At 35.0% G+C, this 26,317-nt stretch overlaps 1 protein-coding gene across 1 annotated transcript in view; it reads left to right on the top strand.

The window, feature by feature from the left end:
• Positions 1 to 9,256: 9,256 nt before the first annotated feature.
• LOC111503749 (reelin domain-containing protein 1) overlaps positions 9,257 to 26,317 on the top strand; it is a 31,974-nt gene continuing 14,913 nt past the window's right edge. The window contains exon 1 of the mRNA XM_023158138.2: positions 9,257 to 9,517. Within this exon, the coding sequence (XP_023013906.2) occupies positions 9,316 to 9,517 (202 nt within the window). The 5' untranslated portion in view covers positions 9,257 to 9,315. The remainder of the gene's footprint in view (positions 9,518 to 26,317) is intronic.

Here is a 26,317-nt window from a genome sequence, read left to right as displayed (position 1 = left end):
GCAAATTTACCTAAAGTACCTGAAATACGTGAGTTAAGACGCTCTGACCATATAAAGAGACAGACAACAGGATGATCAGTTCAGTTTGAGGAGTGCCAGATGATGACAGTACTACCAACTGTCGAAAGCGCTCGCAGATAATCAATAAAAGATATAAAGCTTCAAATCCTTTTTGTAGAAATTAATATTAATATATATTCAATATATATTAATATATAAAATCAAACAAGAAAATAAAACGTTCAGTTTGTGTAGAGCCATGAAGATGATGGCACAGCCTGCTATGGAAAGCGCTCGAATATAATAATTAGAAGTTATTAAAATTTCAAATCCTTTTTGTGAACAAATGGCAATATTAAAATATGTATTTGATGCTAAAAAATTATTCCATGAAAAATAATCCACATGTTTTCCGATGACATTCCAGGTTAGCTTCCCAAATTTCTGCTACCGCAGTTGTCGGTTGATTGGTCAAACCACTAACATAAAAACTTGGCAAATTGACTTGGATGTCACACCAATAGGTGGTTCCACTTATGTCTCGCTTGCGTTCACGCAGTTATTTTTATTAAGTACTTTTCTTGGTTATTCACATTTTGTCTTCAACAGCTGTCTACCGGGTCTTAGACTGAATTCAATATGGGAATGATCAGAATAGTACTCATCTATTTATCTTTTGATTTCATGGAATTGTTTTCCTGCAGCTTGACTGCTGGAAAATAGGTGGTTCCACTTATGTCTTGCTTGTATGTGAGCAGTTATTTTTATTAATTACTTTTCTTGGTTATTCACATTTTGTCTTCAATCCAGGACCGCCTGCCCGCTACTGATGATGCCCAATAGGCTGAAACAGCTGTCCACCGGTGGCCCTTAAATTGAAATCAATGTGGGCTTGATCAAAATTGTACTATTTATATATTTTCATTTGATTTCAGATATCACTAGTAATAGGTGAATCCAATATTATGCCTCAATATGAAGAGGACTGTTTGAAGGACAATCATCTTTCATCTCAAGATTTGGCTGGTATCGGAGGAAATGACGAACTAGATTTACCTGTTAAATGTTATTTCAAATGTTTAATGAAGAAAACGGGTCAGTTGGGTTCAGATGGAACAGTATATTTTTTTCCAGCATTCATTCTGACTCAGAAACCGGAAACACGAACTTGTTTGAATAATATTGGAAAGATAATGGAATGTGAGGATATGGTCCAAATTTTTGAATGCTTTTACTAACCCAGCAACTGAACCTATTGAAAACTTTTGAATAAATATATTACTTCTTGCATCAATGAGACTGATATATTTCTGTATCCCACTAAAGTTAAAACAATAAAAATTTCAGTAATAATAAACTCGAGGTTACAATGCATAGGGTCATCTATTTGTTTTATATCGATGACCTGAAACTTCAAGAGTGAAAGAGGACACGCATGCTATTGATATGGAATTTGCGACAAACATATGTGCAACGGTCCTTTTCAAAAGAGAACAGTACGGGGGTTTCAGAGAAGAGGTGCAGCTCGTAGATGGAAAAAGCCTACATAATTTGGATGCCTGAGAGAAGGCATTCGATTAAAAGGGTGGAAATAACATCATTTAGACTTTCTTAATGAGTTACTTCTGGGTTCTATAGATCAGATCGGAATAATAAACTTTTAACGGCAGTGACTATGGAATTCTCAGATTCAAACGCATCTGATCGTACTTGTGAACATATGTGTGAAAAATTGCTAATAACTAGTCTTCGTCGAATATCTCTGACCGCTATAACGAATTAAAAAAAAAGATAGATGAGTGATTTAATAATGCAAACAATGAGCAGAAATACACAGTCCATCCAATGGAAACAGGCATTATCGATCATTAAATCAACACGTATGTATTCAGGATATCGTTAACATAACATATTCTGGAGAGGTGATCAAGTATAGGTGAAAACACTCACTCTTACCTCTCATGTGGACCTACGATTTCGTAGGTACGTGTGGCAGATACTCGACGGAAAAATAACAAGTAACGCAGCTATCTGCTACACCTACCAACAGAATCGTAGGTCCATATGAGAGAGGTTCAAGGGTCACTAACTGGAGAGTAGGCAGATTGAGACCTCACTGTAGTCATACTTTCCTGAAAATGGCTTTAAAGTAGGAGCCAAAACTTCGTGAAACACAAAACTCTGGTCGCGGTTCAACCGTGACTTCCTCAAATCTATTGTAATTTTTGAAGAGGTTGTGACATTTCCGGTGTGTTCGACAAGAATATATCATGCACTTTATCTTCGTGAACTGGGTAGACTATGTTCATAGCTCCCTGAGCCGAAAGGTATCATGGCTATTGTCAGTCTCGTCAGCCATGCACTACATGGGCTGAAAAGTGTCGAACGTAACACATAGATGGCACTAGTCTTATTGCATTTACCGCTTCATTAGTTGGTACTAACCTTCAAAAGGAAAATATCGTATTCTACGAACGGAAGTCATTTTTGTGGAGGAAAAAAAATAATTTTTTTTATCGACGTGAAAGATTGTGGAAGGTAACAATTATCCAAAAAAGGTCGATAAAAAAACTGAAAATATCGTGTTACAAGACAATTAGAACAATGGCAAAATTTCATGAATTGGGTTTCAAATTGCTTCCGCATCCACCGTACCTTCTAGGTCTGTCTTCTAGCGACTTTTTTCTATTCGCAGAACTCAAAAAATGTTCACCGGTGAAAAAATTCGCTCGGATGGAGAGGTTTTTGTAGAAATTGGGGCCTATTTTGGGGCAAAAGTTGAATCGTTCTACAAAAGTGTTATTGAAATGTTAATTCATGAAGCCAATTTTGAAAAAAAACGCATTTTCTTTCTCAGGTGCCGGATTTTACAGTAGTAACATGGCAAAATCAACACACTTTTATCAAGATATATTTTTGAAAGGAAAAATCTGGTTAAAGGCACCAGACAACGTCATTTCAACTCATCCGTCATATGTGTCCTCAGTCATGCTGAGCTGAAACACGAATGCATTGCTGGACTCGGTTGCCCTTGAAAAACAAGCATATGAAAGTAAAGGCGATAAAATCACTCCATACGAAGACGTCATCAACAGGATCATCAGAAGATACATACCATGAATATTAACGATGAACTAGGTTCCCCAACGTGATCCGTTGCAGAGTGAATCTTCAACATCGACTGCTGAACAAGATTCGTCTTTTAAAGGGGTATTTGCTGCAAGGAAACTGGTTGAAACTGAAGCTCAAAACACATAGCTCTGTTTCGATTCGCCATAGGTCTCATCAATGGTGCTGAGTTGAGTCACGTAATCAATTCTTATCTGTCTTTGAAGGAAAACTTCACATAAAAGCGAAATTGATGCTCAAAGCATCAATTTCGCTTTTATGTAATGACAGAACCTGTCATTGGCATCGCTTTAGGCTTTACCAAAAAAACATTGAACACCTGGATGGCAAGAAGATTTATGGACTTCTGGCAGAATCTTCCAGGATTGGCTCACTCCAAGGCGTTTATTCACCCTTCGAAGCTGGATACCAAACAGTTGTTGGACTACAGTAGGGATGAACTACGGTATCTAACAGGCATTTTTACAGGTCACTGTCATTTGAATCATCATATGCAGAGACTCGGACTGTTAGAAGACAGTGTGTGTCGCCTCTATTTGGAAAATGATGAAACAGAAGAGCACCGTGTCTGTATCTGCCCCACTGGAGACCGAATCAGGTTTTTAGAGTTCGGCCGTAGTCTTACCATCTGACCTGAAAGACCACTCACCATGTAAACTAATTAGCTTCGTTAAGAAGCTGGGTTTATTTAGTCGAGTGTGAATTGGTGTAAGCCACAATAAACCCTTGCAGGTTGCGGTGGAGGATTGAATAGACCCACTCAATTTAGACGTAACCCAACCTTGTACCAACAATTTAGTAATAGCCCAATATGCACTCAGAATAGGCTCTCAGGTTATTGCGTTCGAATAGACTTGGTGCTTTACTAAACTCTGAGTGACTATCTAAGATTATATAGGGATGTGATGGAAGTTCAGTAAGGCAGAGACGATTTCAACAGAAATGAGAGCGAATTAACATACATAAAATTTGGCTACCCTTACTCAACAATACATGAATCAGGTCAATTATTGAAACCAATGGAAATGTAGCCAACTCAATTGAATAAAACTGAAGATTCGAATATCGAGCAGTAGTATACTGTGTCAAAGCTATTTGGACGTAGTCATAGCTGACGTGCCGTCTAATATGACAGGTATAAAGAAACCTGCAGACCACTACCATAAATCCCACAAAAAAACTTTGTCACACTTATCTACGGCCGAGAAAGTTCACACACCTTAACGTTGTGACGAAAATTAGGGCACTGTGTCCATTGCCTCATTGCTTTTGATAACATCTACCACAGTAGTTAACGAAACATTTGTTTTGTTTCAAGAAAAAAACACAAGCACTACAGGAATTGAATCGCTCGAGATTGAATTCATTTGGAAAAACGATCTAGGGAAGTTTATTCCACATCAACCCAGTTCTCTAAATCAATTAGTAATTGAACAGTGGAGTACAAGGTGTACTCAGTTGAACTACAAAACTGTGAGCAGCCACAGTCCGTCGCGTATTTCTGATATGTAGGGGAGACTGTTGTACCTTGGATCACGATTCACATTTGAATTTTTTTACAAGCTGTTTTTTTTAATATAATAACGGAGAGAGTCTCTACTGGTAGCACCATTGTTCCTACACATTATGTAATTTTTGAAAATTTAAATATTGAACAGCAATAGAAAAAAATGAACATAGATATTGTATTGATATATGATCAATGGTACAAGACCATAATGTACCATTGATCATGCATTCGTGTACCTTGGATCATCAACGTCTTGTACCTGTAGTATGTATCAAAAACAACATTTTTATACAGAAATGAGTATTTAATTTCTTTCATTGCAAAAAGATTAATATTGAAGTATAAGTCATTTGTCTATTTCACTGAATCAGTTGACATTGAGGCTGGAAAAGTCTACTTGGAACCATAACTGTCCATCAGTTCTAGCCGATCCACTCAACTCTACTGGAGTTGGTAGTTTTACCATTATATCTTCCGCTACAACATCAAATATTTCTTCAGACTCTTTCACAAATTTGCTGCCAATTCCAAGTGGTTGTAATCTATGAGAAGTGTGGGGTGGAAACGTTACAATCACTACTCAAGCATTAGATGCTAAGTCCAAGGTTTCTAATGAAAGGTGAGATTCATGGTTATCAATTATGAGCAATACACGTTCTTTCTCAGTAGGTTGAGTGTGTTTTATGAAATGTTCCATGAATTTAAAATACAACCTGAAGGGTTAGCACCACCGATTGTTCCTGGAGGCGTTCCCTTCAACATGTGGTCTTTATAATTCACTCTAGGAAATATCATCATAGGAGGTATGTGATTGCCTAAAGCATTGACATAAGCAGATACTGTTATCAGCTCCCCACGCTCTGCTGATGTCACGTTACCAACCTATTTTGCACCTTTAGGTGCGACAATTTTCGGAAGGTTTCTGCAACGTGGTCACGTCGGTCTCATCTTGGTTCCAAATCCTTTCGGGTGGGAATGGACCAAAGCGCCTGTGGACGTCCTCCAAATTATCAAAAAATCTACTCACATTCGATTTATTAAAACTAGTTGCACGTGACATGCTAGTTTTTTCAGGTTTTCTTATGGCTAGGCCACCTTCGTTGGAATGCCGTTTCAAAAATAGCCTCATCCACTCTCCTCCTGCGAATTTACTTTCATTCCATGTAGGAGGGAACCTATTTTTGTTCGCCACAACAAATTTATATGCTAATTCACGAACCTGTTTTTTGGATAGACCATAATTCATTTTTGCTGTAGTTTTGATGTAATCAACTAATTTCAATTCCTCTTCCTTTGTAAATACCTTCTTGACATCATAGCTGGCCTTATATTGAAAGTTTGTTGCACCAGATGTTTTGAAAGCATCAAGATGCCGTACAAGAGTAGCAAATTCAACATTAAAAATTCTACAAGCTTCTCTTATTGATATCCTCCTCTCTGGAGATCCAGTAACTGCTTCAACTGCTTTTTCATCGACTCAGGGTCAATAGGATTTCTTTTTTTTCCACTTGTACTTCGTGGCATACCTACTGAACTATAACAACGAACGTAATAATTGTAACATCATGTACCTCTGATCACTGATCAGTGGTACAGGACGTTGTTTTGATCCAAGGTACATGATGGTGCGTTTTTTCAAACTCAACCTCCTCAACATTCTAGGTTAGGACTAAAACTGGAATATTGCTTAACATATTACTCACCAATAAGCAGTGATTCAGGTGGAATATTATTTCAAACACAAAACACTATAGTCAACTTGTTAAAAAATAAAGAGTAAAGCCAAAAGTCGTTACTTTTCGCACAAAGGAAATGTAATTCAACTCTACTCAGAAACAATAGCACATAGACAACCACTTTTCCGCCTGTTTGCACTCTACTGAGTAAACGCTTTCTTAGTTCAGTCGCTGTGGTGCAGATGCATCTGTCAGGAAACTGAAGGGTGATCCAAGGTACAATTTGATCAAGGTACAACAGTCTCCCCTACCGCTCTTGGTGGAATCAAATGTACCAATTCAGTTGAACACCTTCCGTGAAAGTATTTATGGAACAACATTTCTTCAATGTTCCAGACTATCAAGATTGCAAATGATGTTTGTGTCTCCAGTCAGGCGAATGGCTCTTTTCTGGATAAAATACAGCAGCTTCAGTGTATGCTTAGGGGCGGAGCTCCATACATGTGAACAATACTCCAAATAATGTCTGATCTGGCCTTGATAGAGCATCAAAAGATGCTGAGGTGTGTACAGTTTTCTGATTGGGAAGAGTGTTGAAACTGTTGGAAGAATGATTTGATAAGTCATAGCATCGAAGTTTGGCCATCAAACCCTCAGCCCACATACGGTCAAAGGTCTGAGAAATATCAAGCGAAACAGCTCTTGACTGTCCATGTTTCTTGATTGCGTTATTCCGAATATGGGTGTCATGTGATAGAAGGTCGCCTGTTTATCTTTGTTTTCGAAAGCCATATTGATGATCGCTCAAGATGTTAAAGCTTCCCAAAGATCTAAAGATATGGTGATTCACGACATTCTTTATAATTTTTAATATCACTGATAGCAAAGCGACTGGTCTATAGTTATTTGGAAGATTTTTCGTGCCATTTTTGGGTACAGGCTGAACGCGAGCAATCTTTCAACAAAAAGGAAAACTCCTTCCTTGAAATACAGGTTGAAAAGTCTGCAAAATACCGGTGCGAGTTCATTGGCGCACTCGTTAAAAACGGTGACGGGCACTGAATTAGAACCAGACGCCTTGTTGATTTCAAGTTGTTTCAAAATTCGCCTGACTAGACGTATAAAAATCTACATATCATTGCCAACAAACCCAGATAATAGCTTCGGCACAGTGAACGTTCCCTTCTTTCTATTCTGAGTTATTCCATAAGAGTGATCCAACATCAAATATTCTATCCTCACACAAAAACATTGACGACTGGATCGCATGACACCAACTATTCTTCGAAACGAAAAATACAGCGTGATTCAAGGTCTCAAACTTTTTACAACTTTTACTTTTATGGCGTGAGTCATTGGCAAGGTAAGTGCAGTTCCATTGTTTGGCAGCTTTGCGATCGATAATCACATTGCGGCAGTAAAAAATTTACCAAGGAATCAAATTAACTGATGTAATTATTCAAAATATTTCTACTGAATAATGATGGTCAAGTTGCAAGCTGAATTCTCCGAAAGGATTCATATGTTCAGGACAGTTTCTGTTCAAAATTTTCAATTATGGGTGAGTTAGAGGCCTTTCATGTATTAGGTGAGCATGTTTATTACAATTATCCTTCTCTCCTTGCCCTTTGTCAGCAATAGTGAGCAAAGCTCTCACCCTTTCCCCCTCACATGCTCACGTGAACATTATTATATGCATCTTTCTTTTAATGTATTCTGTTTTTTTATTCATTCATGAGCAGCTGTTATAATTCTAGAAATGAGAAAATAGATTTAGTATAGAAGACGTCAACGAACATAATATTCATTCAAACAAGCATTGTTGATACGATATTCAAGAAAGAGTGAGGTGAAATATTATAATCTTAAATAATATTACGAACAAAACAAACTTTTTCCAAATTTTTGGTATACATATCAATTCTTATCAACAGTCTCCAGTCCATGATACCCGAATCCATGATTCTGAGATTGGCATTGGATGGCATTGGATATTTGCTGCTCAATGTTGTGTCTGCTCACTTTCATCCAATTTTGGAATGTCTACGTCATTCTCATTGAACCATTCAAGTTCGTGGTTGGTCCTCTGAATTTTCAATAATGCACATCAGTTCATTAGCACGACGAGCAGAGACTCTCATAGGCCGGCCACTCACGTACAGATTTAACTGTCAGTTTCAACTGTACAGTTAAACGGTGTCATTGCTTTTCTAGTTTTAAAGCCGTGGATTTTTGAAATTTCTTCCTGACGTTTCGCTGGCGCGAGTGGCTAGCTTCTTCAGAGGTTTAACCATCAGTTAAACAGTACAGTTAAAATCGACAGTTTCAAATGTAAACTGAAATGTACACAGAAGTGCATTTCATTTGTTTATTTCTTTAGTTTTTTCCATGGACTCAAACGGGGATGATACGCTATGGTTGCGCTCAGTTTACTTTTTGCAATGTTAGTACGAAAAAGAAAAAAGAAATCGCGTGAACAGGGGTGCAAACAGTGGCTACAAAAACGAAATGCATCTTACCACATAAATTTATTAAATGAAATAAGGGAAGAGCCATATTTTCCTTACTGACGTCCAGCCCCGACAATAATCTACCAGCCTGGGCCGAGCTACTTTTTGGTAATCACATGAATACCAAGTTAGGTTAAACTGAAAAAAGAAATTCTAGCAGAAATAATACAAGAGTAGCATTTTCTATTTTGCCCGATTCTTGTCTTCAGTCTCAATACTTGTTCTGGTTTTCCATAACCGCTCTGTATACGAAAGGTTTCGTCACCATGAGTCAATAAATGTTCCAAATCGAGATTAACACAGATAAGAATATTGTTATATCATATGAAGACTGACCAGGTGGTCAACCCAAACGTATACAACTCACAAGTGAAAGTGGTTCAACTACTCGTAATCTTAAACCATATCCTGTGTTTTCTTGTTTCGATCTTTTCTGAATAATTTCAGTGTCGATCTGGCTCTTGCAGAGAACGATTCCATTATTGAGAATATGTATGTGATAGGCGTCTTTGTGATTTTTGGATTAGTAATAGGAGTCTATAGTTTTCCTGATGGCGCTCCTGTAGATGCTTGTGTAAAACCCAGACCGAACCAACCCTATCATGGACAAGCTAGGCAGCAATCGCCACAAACAAACCCTTTTCAAATTTTGCAGTCAGCTGCAGAGTATGGACCAGGAGCACAAATCACAGGTTAGAGTATTCCGAATATTGTTCACAGTTTTTATTCACCTTTTTGGATCTTTTCAACTGCTACAACCGAGAAAAAAAATTCTGAAAGACTTAATGATACAGGTCAAGAGCGAGTGGGTCTATTCAACTTTCTATTGCAACCCGCGAGGGTTTATTGTGGCTGAGATGCAAGTGCATACATTTTTCAAATTTTTCTTGGAAAAAAAAGATCTTAGAATTGTGTTAGGTATCTCTCAATGTCTCGGAGACCGAAACTTGGCTCCGTTTACATTATAGCCCCAACCAGCAAAGTTGTTTTATAATTCCAAGGTGTTGCAATACTTTTATTTTATTAGTATTTTATAATTACTTCCAAAATGCTAATTGATTATATTAGATGGTCGGTGAACACAATACAGTTGTAGGCAATAAAAGTGTTTTATAAATTGGTCATAGAAATGTTTATGAAATAAAATTGAAAAACCATTATAAAATAGTTAGGAAATTATCACAGAAACATTTTTGCAACTAACTTATAAAACTTATTTTCCTATGAAAGTAAATTGTTATGTAGCAGTTTTATAACACTTTTCTGCGAGATTTTAATGATAGTTATTAAACTATTTCAAGCTTATTTTATAACTGTTTCCTCTAGCTTTAATTAAATTGTTTTATTAGAATGATTTCAGATACTATATTATTTTCATTACCATATTGTCACTTCAATGATAATTTTCCAACTATTTTATAATATGGTGTATTTACTACAATACAAAAACACTAATATAACTGTTATAAAATCAAATTCCTTTTAATAAATAATAATAATATAATAATGACGTTTATTCGTGATAAAATAAAATCCATACAATAATATAAGAGTTGTGTATAAAAATGAATAAACATAATAATATCCACAGAAGTATCAAACATACTTGTTTGTGGAATTACAAAAGAGACAGTCACGAAAGATAAAATATAAAACTAAGTGTAAAATAAATATACATCAATCAAAATTATACCTGATTAATTCATATTATAATAGTATAGATAAACTTGAGTATACATACATGCATTTCAATCTCTGCAGAAATCTTATATCTAATGAATAATGGATATACACATATATACATACATATACACACATACATACGCACACACATATACATACATATATACACAATACATACACGCATATACACATACATACATACATATATAAATAAGCTATTGATAATCATAATAACAATATATTTGGACAGTGGTTCAACCTTCGATTAGTTTATGAATATCCGTTCTTGCATTTTCCTTTACAAATGATACTAATTGTTTTTTGAAGCGTTTCATAGAAGTTTCATATGTAATTTCTTTTGGTAAATAATTTAATAGTTTGGGAGCTAGATAACGATAGCTTCTCTGTCCTATAGATTTGGAAACCAGTAGTATACAATGGTGATGCCTTTTTCTCGATGCGTATGGGTGGTTTGGAGTGTCATGTTCAGCTTTGTTCTTGTATAGCTGGCATCCTATCTGAACGATGAATAATTGTCTCAAATCTAAAATGCTAATATATATTTGCTGCCACCAATAATAAGATGCAGCATTCAAGAATAACCAGCTGACATCGATTCCTAATCACAGCTTCGAAAAATTCTTCAAAATTTCAGTTATGTTTAGTTAGAATATTTTTGTTCAGTTATTCAAGTGGGACACCATCGATATCGTGGTGGAAATTAGTTCTTCAGCACCTTCTAAATATTTGATTTTTATTGAGTATAGGTACCTCCTAAGTAAATTCAATATTTTTAAGGCATTGGGTTTAGTAACTCAACCTCATTATTCACAATTCGGAAGACTAAAATACAAAGGGTTTGCACTTTCAAGTTTCAGTTTTTAGTTATCTATTCAGGAAACCTGGATGTTTTGTTCTGAGTGAAGCAGTTACGTGTTACAACTCTTTAAATGATGACAAATTCAGGTACAGCAAGGTATGCTTCACAGACAGTATTCAGAAGTAACTCCTCGAATAACTAATACCTACTGTCATATAGACGGTGTCCTATATAAGCTACATAACTCTACGTTTTTCACACTTTCTGTAACAACTTGTTTGAAAGAAAATAACCCTGCTTGCTTTTTGGGTTGCATATAATTGATAATTTCTTCTTGTTCTGTATCGCCATTCTTCAGCATTTGTTCTAATAGTTCTTCTTCAGTAATTTGGTAGGTCATCAAATGACTTCGTCATTCGTCATTTCCGTCGTCATACCCATGACGACGGAACTATGGTGAACATATATCATCAATATTTCATCGGCGTTCATATAGGTTATGTTTAATATTCAATATGTATTTAGCATTAGACAACGGATATTTATCATAAAAAAGTAATATGTGATTAATAAAAGTAACTTATATTATAAGAGTCACCAAAGTGTCGTTTATTAGCAAAAATGTTGCCAACTAACTTATAAAAAATCACAATAGTTGTGTACCGACAGCAGAGCCACAGCGAAGCAGAAAGGCATACAAATATTAACAGGGCAGTATTTTTAGTATTCTGTGTAAAAAAAAACATCAAAATAACGGGTTGCTAAACCATTCAAGGTAATTCACGGCATTTTATCCATTTGGGAGTATCTAGGTTTCCGATAATTTTGTGATTTGAGCGTAAATATGCGTTCGCGTCCGAATTCGATTGTATAGGTTCGCTACCCGCTTCCTATAATTAATTCGTGACAGTGTTCGTATCCATAGGTATTCGTTAATGTAAATGCCTTTGATGTTGGGATGTTGACTAATTAACGTATGATTAATTTTTGTAGCGGGTTCGAATACTACTCTATTTGTAACAAATATTTTTTTATAATTTTTTGTTTAGTAAAAGGAGGGATAATGGTTGGTTTGGGTTAGTTTGGTTTTGTTCAAGTTATTTCAGAAAATCCATCTATTAAAAAAATACGGAAATTCTTGATAGTGGATCTAGAAAGGTTTGGTGTTGGGAGAAAACTCCAGTAATATAAGGTATCACTCTTGCAAAATACTTCCATACTTTTAATACATCGTAGCTTTCGGCCAAAAAATATTGAAAACTTATTTTTATAAATTATAATTCATTGATACATTTTGTCAATAACTAATAATCAGTTTTCATTGTTACTGTATTCAATTCTAATTCACCTTAATTTTAGACACTATGATATGCATATATATGTGTATTATAAGTTATACTTTCAATTTGATAATAATTCCATTGTGTGGATACTGTAGTGAATTTTTCTGTTTGTATCCCGAATATATAAATAAAAATAAATAATAACTCAATGGCGGCCATTTTGAACATTTATTGGGGGGTATATAATAGTTTTAGATTCAGTTCGAGGTGCTTCAAATAGACGAAGTAATGACTTCGTGTTCCATAAAAAAAATTTTCTGGAAGCTTTGAGTCGCCGTGTATATTGGAATACCAAAAAAAAACACTTTAAACTATCCCACCTAACCTACTGCTTCAATTGTTTTTGCGAAAAACAGAAAAATGTTATTATAAGGGTTAAAACCCGTCGTTTAGCCTATATAATCGATGAAAGAAACTTTTTAGCTAAATATCCAGACAGATAATATTCATCCAAACTGTATGTGAGAAATCCTTTAATCATAAGGGTACTTTTATAGAAACCTACAGCTTTAAAAGTAGTCCGAACCTGCCGCAATATCATCACTCTTAACAGTTTTATAGGGGTAATATAGTAGCTAAAATACATTGAAATGCTTGCTACTGATACCAATTTATTTTATAGAACGACGCCATTTTAAATTATAGCGATCCGGGATACTGAAATTAGATGAGTTAAAAATTTGAAATACCGCACATATAGTGATATTTACAGCTGAAAAGTACATAAATATTGAACATTATATTATTTGGAATAAAGTGAGTTGAGGTTGCGACTGGAAAATTAATACGTCGACAGAGTGAATTTTTGTATAATTAATAATTTTACCGAAAACATTCATAAATGAGTGGCGGGCTTAAATTTTGCTAATAATAGGTAATATATTTGACAATAAAATTTCGTTTGCAGTAAAAATATCAATCTTCGAAACACAAACAATGTTTTTAACAGTTTTATGAGTGCAAAGTGAAATTTTAAAATGGCTTCAACCTTTCTATTTGTTACTTTTCAGTTGGTGAGATCTATTATATTTTCCTGGTGTCCAATACAAAATTACTTCTTGCGTCTTCAAGAAAACATTTTTAATACTTTTTTATTTTATCGTTATCGTTTTTGGGTGTATTATATTTTATAACGCCTACTTGGAACTACTGAAAAACTTTTATAAAACTGTCTTCTGATTATTTTATAATTATCGCTTAAATATGCTGCAAAAGTGCAGTAAGGAAAGTCTTTACAAAACTTCTTTTTAAGAGTGTTAGACTAATTTTATAGTAACTGCCAAAATGTTTTGAAAACTGTTTTGTAGTGTTTGTAAAAGGCCTTACAAAATATTGATAATAACTATAAAGTTTCATAAAACGGTGCCAATTTCCTATTTATAGCAGTTTTATAAACACATTGAAAATATTTCTGGGAGAACTTCTTTCAAAATGGGGAGCCATTGTAGTACGATCCAATTCCAAATAACTGTTTGGTTTACAGTTTTCATCAAAAATAAGAACGAACGCTAATACTTTGAGTTCTTGGACCCTTAGCATGGCTACCATTCCATTCCAAAATCACCATAAGATGTCAAAACGTATTCTGACAATTTTGATCCCGTTGATCATCTATTTTGATGTTCAGTCTCGCGCATTTTCAATTGTCTTGGTGTCTTATCAATATGACCCTCTCCATGAGAATGAAGTAAGTTGACGATGGCATTTTTTGTTTTTCTTCCTGGGATTCAGCAACGGGAACGTATGGCGTTACTTGTTGTTGGGTTAGTGCTGTTGAGTTGGTGTTGCTGTTCATATAGCTACGGTCATTATGCAGTGTGTAAAAGCCAAATGGAATAAATTCATTATTTCGGTTACGATACATATTTTCAAAAAATCCCGAAACACGTCAATTGTAAATTACAATTTGACATTCTTTAACGTAAAAATGCCACCCCTACCTTCAACCCCTTTCGAATGAAAGGTACAACCCCCAGTTTTTTAAATAGGAAGCATAGGTTTGTGATATATCGTTTGAAAGGACTATTCATTTTTTATTCAAAAATATTATTGCTTTCAAGTTTATTGCAACAATTAAGATAAAATAAATTAAAATCATATGGTTACCAAATTAGATAAAATACACTCAAAAATTAAATTGCAATGCAAAACGTAATGAAATGTAGAATACGAAAAAGAACAATGGATGTTAACGAAGTAGATGTTCAAAATATTTATCGCGAACGTCTTGTCAATATCCTAATCTCAAAATAAAACTGTATTCTAACATTATTTAACATATCAGGCGTGACCGTCCTAATCGCAAGCGTTATTCGTTCTTTTAAGTCATTCAAATCTGAAGGTTCAGTTTAGTACTCATTGCTTTTTACATATCCCCATAATTTTATATCGATGTATTGCCGGACATTAACTTGGTAATGTGTGATGCTCCATCCTGCTGAAACCATATCGTATTGAGTGGAACTTGAGGATGTAAATTTGCTAAACTTGGAATGACGTTATTTTGAAGTAGTGCCAAACAAGTATCGCCACTCATGTTGCCCTCAATGGAAAAGGGACCAATGATATGGTTTCCTACAATCACTGCCAAAACATTAAACTTTTGAGGGTAGTGCGTGTGTCCTTCTCTCCATTGAGGATTTTCCGTTGACCAGTAGTGGCAATTTTGCCGATTAGCATGACCGATTACATAACGTCTTCTAATTGGATGATATTGTTATCCAACATGTCTATCACAAAAATAAGTTTTTATATCAAAATCGTCTTCCATGAGCTCCTGAGTAGGTATCATTTCATAGGGATGCATTTTATTTTCTTTCAATATGTTTATTATCGATGTATGGCTGACATTGAATGTAGTGGATGTCTGTCTACTCGATGTATGTGGATTTTCCTCAAACTCAAGCATCTCATCTAATTTGAGTTTCATCACTCATTGCATTGGCAAGCTCGAGAACCTGCTTCTCTATTTTGCTTATTGTTTCTTGAGGTATAAGCGGTAAATTAGGAAATTTCTCATGTAATAGGCGAGCTATTTTCTGTTGTGTTCAGGTTTCACTCTTATTTTATGCATTTCCGTTAATCTAACCATTTGTCAGACTTAAAGTTGACGAAATTTAAACTTCAATTAAAATACTGACAACTGATGCTGTAACATACAAAACAAGTTGACAAAGCGTTTCAAACTAACGTTGCCACGTTTTTTAAAGGATACCATCTGAAAAGAATATTGCTATGGCTTTTAATTACTTTATTGTTTTCATGAAACAATTTTTGAGTATATTGCAATACGTTTTGAGTGTATTTTATCGAATTTTGGTAACCACATGTTTTAAATTTATTTTATCTTGATTGTTGCAATAAACTTAAAAGCGATGACATTCTTGAATAGAGAATGAAGATACCTTTCAAGCGATATATCACAAGCTTATACTTCCCATTCAAAAAATTGGGGGTTGTACCTGTCATTCGACAGAAGTTGAAGGTAGGAGTAGTATTTTTCCGTTGAAGTATGTCAAATTATAATTCAAATTGGGATTTTGTGAAAATAATTACCGTGACCAAGATAATGAATTTATTCCATTTGGCCTTTACACATTGTATGTCTGTTAATTTTCCATTGTATCACTTTTCCATAGACAGTTTGTATTCCAAACATTCGTTGTGGAATTGAAACAAATAGCATAGCATAGCACATACTTTGTGCCTGCCCCGCTGGGGACCGAATCAGGTTCTTAGTGTTCGGCAGAGCACCATCTGACCTAAAAGACCACTCACCATACAAACTAATCGGGTTCGATAAGAAGCTGGGTTTATTTGGTCGAGTGTGAATAGGTGTGAACTATAATAAACCCTTGCGGATTGCGGTGGAGGGTCGAATAGACCCAATCACTTTGAACCTAACCTAACGTATATCCATGAAAGATCGTTCCAATAAAACTCGAAATTGTTCTGAAAATGAATTATTCAGTTTTATTTGTCAGGGGTGTGGACATTCTGGACGTCGTGGACGAATCTCTCTCAATCTATTTTTCCATCCAAAATTTCACAATGCAATACCGGTATATTTAAAAAAAATTGACAAACTAAAGAATTTCAAAACTGGAATATAGAACTATATCCTGAAAAACAAGGAAATTTTCTATAAAATACAACGATAGTAAATACACCCACCATTGCTGCTATTCCTGCCCTCTACCAACCATCAAATATCATTCAGAATTTTGAATAAAATTGAGATATGTTTGAAGTTATGCTTTACTCTAGAGTCAGGTACCTTCCCTATTTTTTCTTGTAAGTTTTTGCCGTCCAAAATTTTGAGCATAGTTTATGTACAGTACTAATAGTTTTTAGAGAAACCCTGGATACAACACACAAACAGGTATTTATGCCTAGGTATGTTGTTCTCAGAGCGCAAATCTAACCCAATTTTGTAAAAAAAAATTGTAATAATTTTGTAATATTTGAAAAAAATACTTGAAATACTAAAAAAATCAACACGGAACTGATAATATAACTATTGGAAACATTCTGAGTATCATGTCATTCCTCTAGGTTTTTCTCTTGTTATTAGGAATATCTCTTTTCTGTGATTTTTTTTATTCTCGTGCAAATGGGTAACAATTTGGAACTCACGTCAAAATTATTTAATGAATGCCAAAAAACTTATTTAGCTTAAAGTCAATTGCTTCAACATTTTGAGAAGATGAGAAGGCCAAGATGATATTTAATTGAAGTCAATATGACAATAATTCAATAATTTTCACTAAGAATAAAAACTTGATTCAGAGCCCTAGAAATTTTCTTCACAGTGGTCGCTGAATTTTAAAATTACAACTAGACAATTTCAATTTTTCAACTTCGATTGGAAGCTCAAACTAATGTACACGCACATGTACAATAACAAAGAATTTTGAAAGCTACTCGAACATTCTGAATAATTACCGGAAACATTTGACGGCTCTCGTCTCCTAATGCAAGTCTAAAAATTTTGGTTGAATGCTATAAGTTTCACTTTCTGAGTAACCATAGGGAAAGAAATCAAAGGGTAACAAATCTGGTGACCATAGAGGCCCATTCAGTGCTTCTTCTTCTCCCAATCCAGTACCAAGGAAAATGTTGAAGCATAATGCGGAGGTTAGGTTAGGACCAAAGTGAGTGCGATCAGCCGATCAGTTTGTATGGTGAGAGGTCTTTTAGGTCAGATGGTAAGAGTACGTCTCTGCCAAACTCTGAAAATCTGATTTGATCCCCAGCGGGGCAGGCACATAGTATGCTCTTCTGTTTCACCATTTTCCAAATAGAGGTGACACACACTGTCTTCTAACAGTCCGAGTCTCTGTATATGATGACTCAAATGACAGTGACCTGTAAGAAGGCCTGTTAGATACTGTAGTTCATCCCTACTGTAGTCCAACAACTGTTTGGTATCAAGCTTCGAAGGGTGAATAAACGCCTTGAAGTCAGCTCATACTGAAGATTCTACCAGAAGTCCATAAATCGTCTTGCCATCCAGGTGTTCAACCCGTAGGGGCCCCTTCCTGTTGGAATATAAAATGATCATCACTATAATGAACGAAATTCTTATTTTGAGGAGGAAATCAGAGTTTTGATGGACCTTTCTTCGAGTTATTCCACCTTGCATAATCTGAAAACTTATAAACATTGTAATGAAGAACTTTTAATGGGTCTGTAATGGGCAAACTTTTCAGTTCATTCCGATATAGTATTGCGCAAATTGAAAGTATTCCTCACAAAGGAAAATATTCTACGTATCAGTTACTTGTATTTAATGATTTTGCTTATCAAAAATAGAGCTGAGAACGTATAAAGATTAAGAAAAGAGGCTAATATCTGCCTCTCTCGTCAGAATTGAGAAAACTTTTTCTTTGGTTTCTTTTATTTTCAAACATTCTCAATGAATGTCGCTGGAGTTTTTTTTCAATTTTCCACAACCATTTTTCTATTTTTTCAGATTGTCAAAGGTTAAAGAACCCAACAAAAGTGAAAAATGTTGATTGTATTCTTGACCGAGATCAACATTTCCCATGGTCACTAGATTTGTCGCCCCTTGAATTCTTTTCATCGCCGAGTGCCGTCGACTGGATCCGGGATAGTTTCGTAATATGCAAGAATTTTTCAAGCAAAATCTTGTTGGAATATTCGATAAATAAAATAGTTAGTCTAAAGTAGTCACCTGAACAAATTCAATGTAGTTTTTTACAAAGCTTCAAGTTTCTAAATTTAAACACTAGTGCAAAAATTATTTTTCGAAGGCTTGAAAACAACAATCTTCTCCCGCAGTTTTTCATAACGATTCTGTTTCGTTTTCATGCGACCATCCTGTATTTCTTAAACCATTTACGAAATAACAGTATGATTTGAATACGCATGATACAGAAACAGAAACACATGAATCATTATTTTGATATTTTTCAACTAAATCTTTTTTAACTCCTAGATCCTCTTGTGAGAGGATATAGGGGTTACTTTTTTTAAATGAAAAATTACAATTTTTCATCATTACAGTTTTCCTAAAGTTTCTAGAAGTTTATTGGAATTCATACATTCTCAATCTCTAATTTTCTAGTCTTTTTGAATCGAAAAAAATATATTCTATCACCTTTTCTGGAACAATTGTTAGTGAATATTCCTACGTTTGTCACTCCCTATCTGTCATCATGTAAATTTTTAAATAGTAAATACTGGTTTCAAAAGACAGGCATACATTGAAAACTACAAAATGATCATTGAGGTCACCATTATGCAATAAACCGCTTATATTACGTTGTTCCTTTGACTATAATTAACACCGTATTTATCAAAACTTACCAATTACTTTCGAAACAACATTAGATCCGAGATGAAAGGTTGATTCTCTCGCATCTTGAAATAAAAAGTAAAAGTTGTTAGTTTCACTCTGCTGATGTTTTGTAGGTTAATGAATGCTTCATTTGAAAATATTCGATTAGGGTGATTCAGATGGCAGAAATTTTTTGTTTTTGGGGAAGTAACTATGAACTATGCGTAACTTTCGCTGAGTTTCCCCAGGAACAATCTTTGGAAGACCATTGATGGAAAGTATAAGAGTATCATAATGTTTCATTGAAAATTAATGTTATGGTTGAAAATACCTTTAAAAAACCATATGACTTTTCGAATTATAAATAGAAATTGTAATTCATTAAAAAATCATGCAAATTTTGGATTATACAGTTAGATATCCTTTGTTGAACTAGAAATACTGGTAACTCATTTCTGGAGTTGATCGATGAATCCATATTAATATTCAGACCCAAAATTTGCAGTATAAGATGTAAAGTTACAAGCTCAATGAAAAATATAAATGAAGATTGTGTGTTATCATGAACTTTCATTTAGTATCCATCACATATAATCATAATAATAAGTTGGAATTATAATTAATTTCATATACCTTCAATTATCGTTGTTTTAACACATTGTAATAATTTTGTCTTCAGAAATTATTGAAGGTATATGAAATTAATTATCATAATAATTATATTTTCATGTAGCTTGAGAACCAAATCAGTTTTCAATTACTTTCAACTGAGCCGGGGTTAACGACTGGCGGTTACTTTTGAAAACCGATGGTAATCCATCAGCAACTCTAGAAACTCGCTTGAAAAGCAGATTAAATTCTTCTTTTCCATGAAATCCATATTTCAGAATGAGAAAATCGGAAATGTTGATAATCTGAGTGTTACAAAATCCTGATCATTCAATAATCCTGATTTCTCTTCTCTACTCATTCACCACAACCAAGTTCTGGACATGTTTATGAAGCCTACAGTTCAAAGTGCATGTAGAAACATCTGGTTAACGAGGGGGGCAGTAGCTGAAATGGTTGATAGCTGCGGTGACATTCAGAAATCCTGAAACTCCCTTATCAGTTTTTCTTGATCAGTATCTCAATTTTTTTTAAACTAATCAATATATTTCATTGTATGATTTTCACTATAAAAGGGTTTCACAAAAACCGCGACACGTGTTTCGCTATACAATAGCTTCTTCAAGCATAAACTATTGATTAGTTTTTCAATATGGATTTTCATCAAGTGTCGGCTAGTTCTATTCAATCTCAATTTTTTGCTCAAAAAGCATTATCATGTCAATATCTTGGAATGTCATGTTTCATTTCTCTTTTCTCAGACACTGCAAACCCTATGAACTCCAAAATAACTTATTTTAAACCAGTGATCACGTATTGTTATTGAACATGATGTAGCTGAGAAGGAAATCATTGGAGAGTATTGTAAAAAAAGAGTTGTCCTTCTTATAAAATCATACCACACCCATTTCCATCTGACGGAAATAGGTGCAACTCAAATTACTAATCGATAAACTAGTCTCAGTGACAGAAAACGTTTACAAAGTTCTTTGCCATTTCAAAAGATGGCGTTAACAACTATGAAAAGTAATATGAATCAGGCTCTTTGTTATGTGTTATGAGTATGACATGTAGTATTTCACATGAATTTTTCTGTTGTGTTGTGATTGATAGAAGTAATTTTGCCCCTCAACAGTTTCCAGTAGATTGAAAATTGGAACCCAAGCACGTTTATTGGTTACCAGTCATCAGATAGGGTATTCTTGTCTCTCCGATATCTGAGATGTTTTGAGTCCATTTCGGGAAATATACAGTGCCTTTCTTTATTGTCCCCCTTCCTTTTATTTTTTGAACGGGTCAACTCAAAAAAATCGAAATTGGGAATAATAAAATTAATGGGATCTTGTAACACATCTTTTTGAAGCTCCTGACGAATGCTTCACAACCCTAGAATATGATATCAATATCTTCACCTACTACAAAACGGCGGAACTTTAAATAATTGCCTGAATACATTGACATTTACCTACATAATATAAGGTAATAAGCTTAAGGTTACTTCAGAAGATACTCGTAATGGTTGCCTTGAACTTCTTGACATATGAACAGCCTATCCGATATTTCACACCGAACATTTTCGAACACAGTAACAATATCTCTACAAATATTTATTATTCTCTGCCGTATATCCAATATTGAAGCAGGTTCAGTTTCGTACACCTTTCGCTTCAAATAGCCCCTTGAAAAAAGTCCAAAGTTGTCAATTCTGGCGGGCAGGCTGGCCTGCCCTCAACGGTCAATCGAACGACCGGGAAAAGTATCATCCAAATAGTTTCTTTCTCATCTGGAGTTATGTGGTGGTGCTCCATCTTGTTGGAATACAATATCCATATCGAATTCTTCAGGATTCGCTTCGACGATTTCAGTGATGAGAGGGTCAACAGCAGTTTCCAGCATATTCAATTTCGATCAATAAATAGAGGTCCTACAATATGGTTTCCCAATATTCCTACCCAAACATTGATTTTTTCTAGATATTGGGAGATAGGTAGGATGCATTGCAATGGTTTCCGTCATGATTCCGCAGAGTTCTGTTCTTTGATCAGGGTCATCTTCAGTTAATTGGTGTACCATTTCAATTTTGTATGGATAATACCTATTCCTGTTCAAAAGTCTCCACATATTACAGGGAGACACCTCACAAACTTTCGCGACGGAATAAGTAGACTGTTCAGGATTTACTACCATCCCACCAATTATTTGCACTTGCTGTTCTTTCCGAATGGACGGATGACCTGGGGGCTTTTTGTTATGTACACTACCGGTAGTTGTGAATTTGGATACAAGTTCCCTCAAATATTTTCTACAGATAGGACGATTCGTAAAACGTTCATTGGAAATCCTTTCGGTCTCGTGAAAGTTACGCATCACACCGTGAATAAAAATCGCTTCAATTTTTTTTTCCAATGGACGAGAATTGACCACTTAAGAGATTGTTGACGTGGTACCTTTTTACTATTAAAACCGAAATCTAAATGAGAATATTCTAACTGAACAATGACGTTTTTATAATTGAAAAATAACTCAACAAACCTTATCGGGTTGTTTAAATTGCCATGTGGTGGATGAAAAGGAATATTTCTAGAAATATTGATATTAATGTGTTTGTCTTCAGGAAATTATTAAATGTTCTGCCATTTTGTAGTAGGTGAAGATATTGACTTCATATTATAAGGTTATAAAGTATTCGTCAGGAGCTTCAAAATGATGTGACACAAGATCCCCCTTTCTATCCAAGTTTTTTCCCCAGATGGCGCCCAGTCGCCATCTTGAAAGTTTCATCTGTCAATTTACCTTCAAAATGAAATATCCATGCATTAATTTCATTATCTCAAATTTCAATTTTTTGAGTTGACTCGTTCAAAAAATAAAAGGGGGAGGAGACATTAAAGAAATGCACTGTCTACTTATCCAAACATGTACCTTAACGATCTTCAACAGCAAAGTTCTCACGTTCTAGAATTTTATTTATGAATGATATTATCAGCCATATCAAATAATCATTCATTCTTGTCAGTGATGTCTGAATTGAATGACTGAATCATTTCAAAGAAAGAAGTATTATGACACTGCTTCTTTCACAGTAAAAACTATTCTTGAAACCCTTACATTTAGAGGCAACATTTTCAAACAACATATGAATTTTTGAGTTATTTAAAATACCACTTGGAATGCTGACCAAATATTATCTTGAATGCACAAAAAATTAGTTGAATCGGATGTTAACAATGTCCATCACCAGAAAATATGCATGTCAATTCTATTTCTTGATGCTATTACTCGATGGAAAATGCCGAAGTAAGCGAAGTATTCCCAGCAGATATTACCGCCCTTATCGCTGATCGTTGATCACCAACGCTGATCGTTGATCACCAACTCATTTCCGGTGGATGGTGTTTCCTACGAACCAATGGATGGCACCGCAATGGCCGGCCATTAAGTTCGGCGGTGGCAATTTTTTTCATGGAAAATTTCGAACAACGGGCCTTAGAAAACTCTTAGAACGATCTCGATCCAACAATCCAATTCACAATGGAACGAGAAAACGAAATAGCCTTCTTGGATGTTCTTGTCAACAGACGTGAAGATGGTTCATTGGGCCACATAGTGTACAGGAAACCAATGTACACAGACAGGTACCTGAACAAAAACTCTAACCACCTGCCACAACAAAAGAGATGGGTAATTGAAACGTCTTTTGAGAGAGCACGACGTAACTGTAAACCTGAGGAACTCAATTACATAAAAATGCATTCAAAGGGAATGGATTCAGCGAAGGAGAATTCGAGCGGGCCATACGACCCAGAAGAGAGAACACCAAAATTACCCCACGCTGTGCAAGGGAAGAACTTTCCTTCTCTATGTTAAAAATGTCACAGACAGGATTGGGAGGATCTTAGAGGAACTCAACGTGATACCAATATTTAGGCCAACTAAAACTATCAGATAAAGACTAGGGGCAGCTATGGACCCCACAGAAGCTTCAGCAACACCCGGGGTATAACGGATTCCTCGTAGCTGCCGATTGGTCTACATTGGAATCACGAAAATAGTGTAGTTACGCGTCTCTCTGGATATGTCTGCAGAGCACGGTCAAAAATCCTGAAAATAGCTTCCACATAATGCTGAAAGTGTTCCTGGTAGTTTCACAATGAATTATGGTGCAACTTTATGAATTTGAACTCCTTCCCTTGAAACTGGTGATTATTCGTCGAAAAACTGACGGTAATTAAGCTCATTCAAAATCTCAGCAGGACCTACGTATACAATAAGTAACACTTTGTTGTGTGAGTTTTTCTCTAAATACTTCACGAAACCAACACGTGTCACTATAAAATAGTTGTAAGTTTCTAAAAATCTAAAATTTTCAGTATGGACAAGTCGAAAAATTTGCTAAGACAGAAATTAGCATTTTGAAAATGAATTTTACTTATAGACAAACAGTTACTTACGTCTTTTTTCTTTGAAATGACGCAAATCCTGCACGAATGCCATTGAAAAAATTAATAAATATGTTTCTCAACAGAAAATGTAGTAAAGGATTTTCGAAACGTATGTTTATAATAATTTTTTCTCAGAAAAACCTGAATTGCCTCCTAAATATTCAACTTCTTTTCAAAAAACCTCCGTATGCTATTGAAACAGACCGAAACAGATCCGTATGCTATTGAAAGAGACAAGAGAGAAATATACCAAGTCTCCCATTTTCAACAAATACAATGGTGAGTAAGAGGTGCGTCTGATTACTTTTTTTTTCGAATACGCTATCTATGGGACCCTTCATAACACCCAATTTTCGCAAATCTATTATAGACAAATCAAAGCAAATCCAAAAAGCAGTTTTTTGCTAAGCCAAACTTTAACATCTATACCAATGATAAATCGTGGTCTACTCCTCTACAGAATTCATTACAAGCAGATAACAAGAAGAAAGTAGAGCTTTGTAAGTATGATTAGTTCAATATTCCTCTTGAAGATGATCACTTGGTGATCGAAACACGTGTCGAGATGTTGAAATAACGATTTGGTGCTGGGAAAAAACTACAATAATATCCATTACTACACCAAAGGTTCCAAATAGTGCATCACAAGTATCATGACTGCGATAGATTTGACTTCCCTGTCAATAGGACAAAAGCCTTCTTCAACACGAAAGCTATGCTCAATTTGTAACCAAAACTTAACAAAACACCAACTTTATATATCCTGATAATCGATTTTGGATTAAAGTACTCTTGAATAAATATTCTGTAGGAAATTTCGAAATTTACTTCAATACTCATACTACCCCAGTTAATTCATTCACCATTTATTTCCTGTTCGAAAAATTATGCCCACTTCTGCATGAGCAAATCTCTTGTTGAATCTGTCAAAAAATTTTGGGAACATATTTCAATAATTGTAGTTCTTGGGAACTTTAAGAATGATATTTACTTTGTAATCGGGAATATTATTCCAGTGATCTCGTTTTTCGAAAGTTTTGTCTGTCTGGGCTTCATCGATATGAACACCGAGCGAAAGACAACTGAATGTTTGGATCTCCATTCAGGGGTCTTTATCCAGTATTTAATAATGTTCATAGAAGAAATACCCATCAATTACATTCATTGAAGAGTAGTCCTAAGTCATTTCATCCACATACAGGGTGTTTCAAATTCGATCACCATCATTGGGATCTCGGAAACCATGAGAGATAGGAAGATAGTTAAATTGGGGCAAATTTGCGCATTTACCAGACTAACACTATGCCGTTGAGAAAGTTCTGAAATTCAGAAATTCAGTTGTTTACTATTTATGCTATTACTTGACAACCAAACTCCACAAAAATAGGTTCAATTCATCAATTATTCTCATTTAATTTCCCAGCTTCATGCATGGTTGCTACTTGTGATTCAACAAAGTTGTGTGGCGCCCCACTTCAATGTTGATTTGAATTCGATGAAAATAATCTTTTAACGAACCCATATTGCTCTGCAGCCAAAAGCTGCCGTTCGCAAATAAATGTACAGCGGATTATTGAATTATCAATAATTTGCTGTTACAATGAATCATAAGTTATCATTCTTTTTCGAAAAATTGAAGATATTGAAAAAAATTAATTCTTATCATAATAGACCGTATTTTTTTCTCGACTTTTCAAATGTACCAAACTCAGTGAGATTTGATCCAATAACTTGAACATAGTTCGATGTGGTTGTCGTCTTTCGGGATACAAGTTTAATTTCGATGTCCTAAC

This window comes from Leptinotarsa decemlineata, unplaced genomic scaffold (assembly GCF_025532065.1).
Source record: "Leptinotarsa decemlineata unplaced genomic scaffold, Ldec_3_MD MMD2_tig00000026_RagTag_RagTag, whole genome shotgun sequence".
In the NCBI taxonomy this organism is placed as follows: Eukaryota; Metazoa; Arthropoda; class Insecta; order Coleoptera; family Chrysomelidae; genus Leptinotarsa; species Leptinotarsa decemlineata.
The sequence above is the reverse complement of the archived record's forward strand: the minus strand, read 5'-3'. Positions and strand labels throughout refer to the sequence as shown.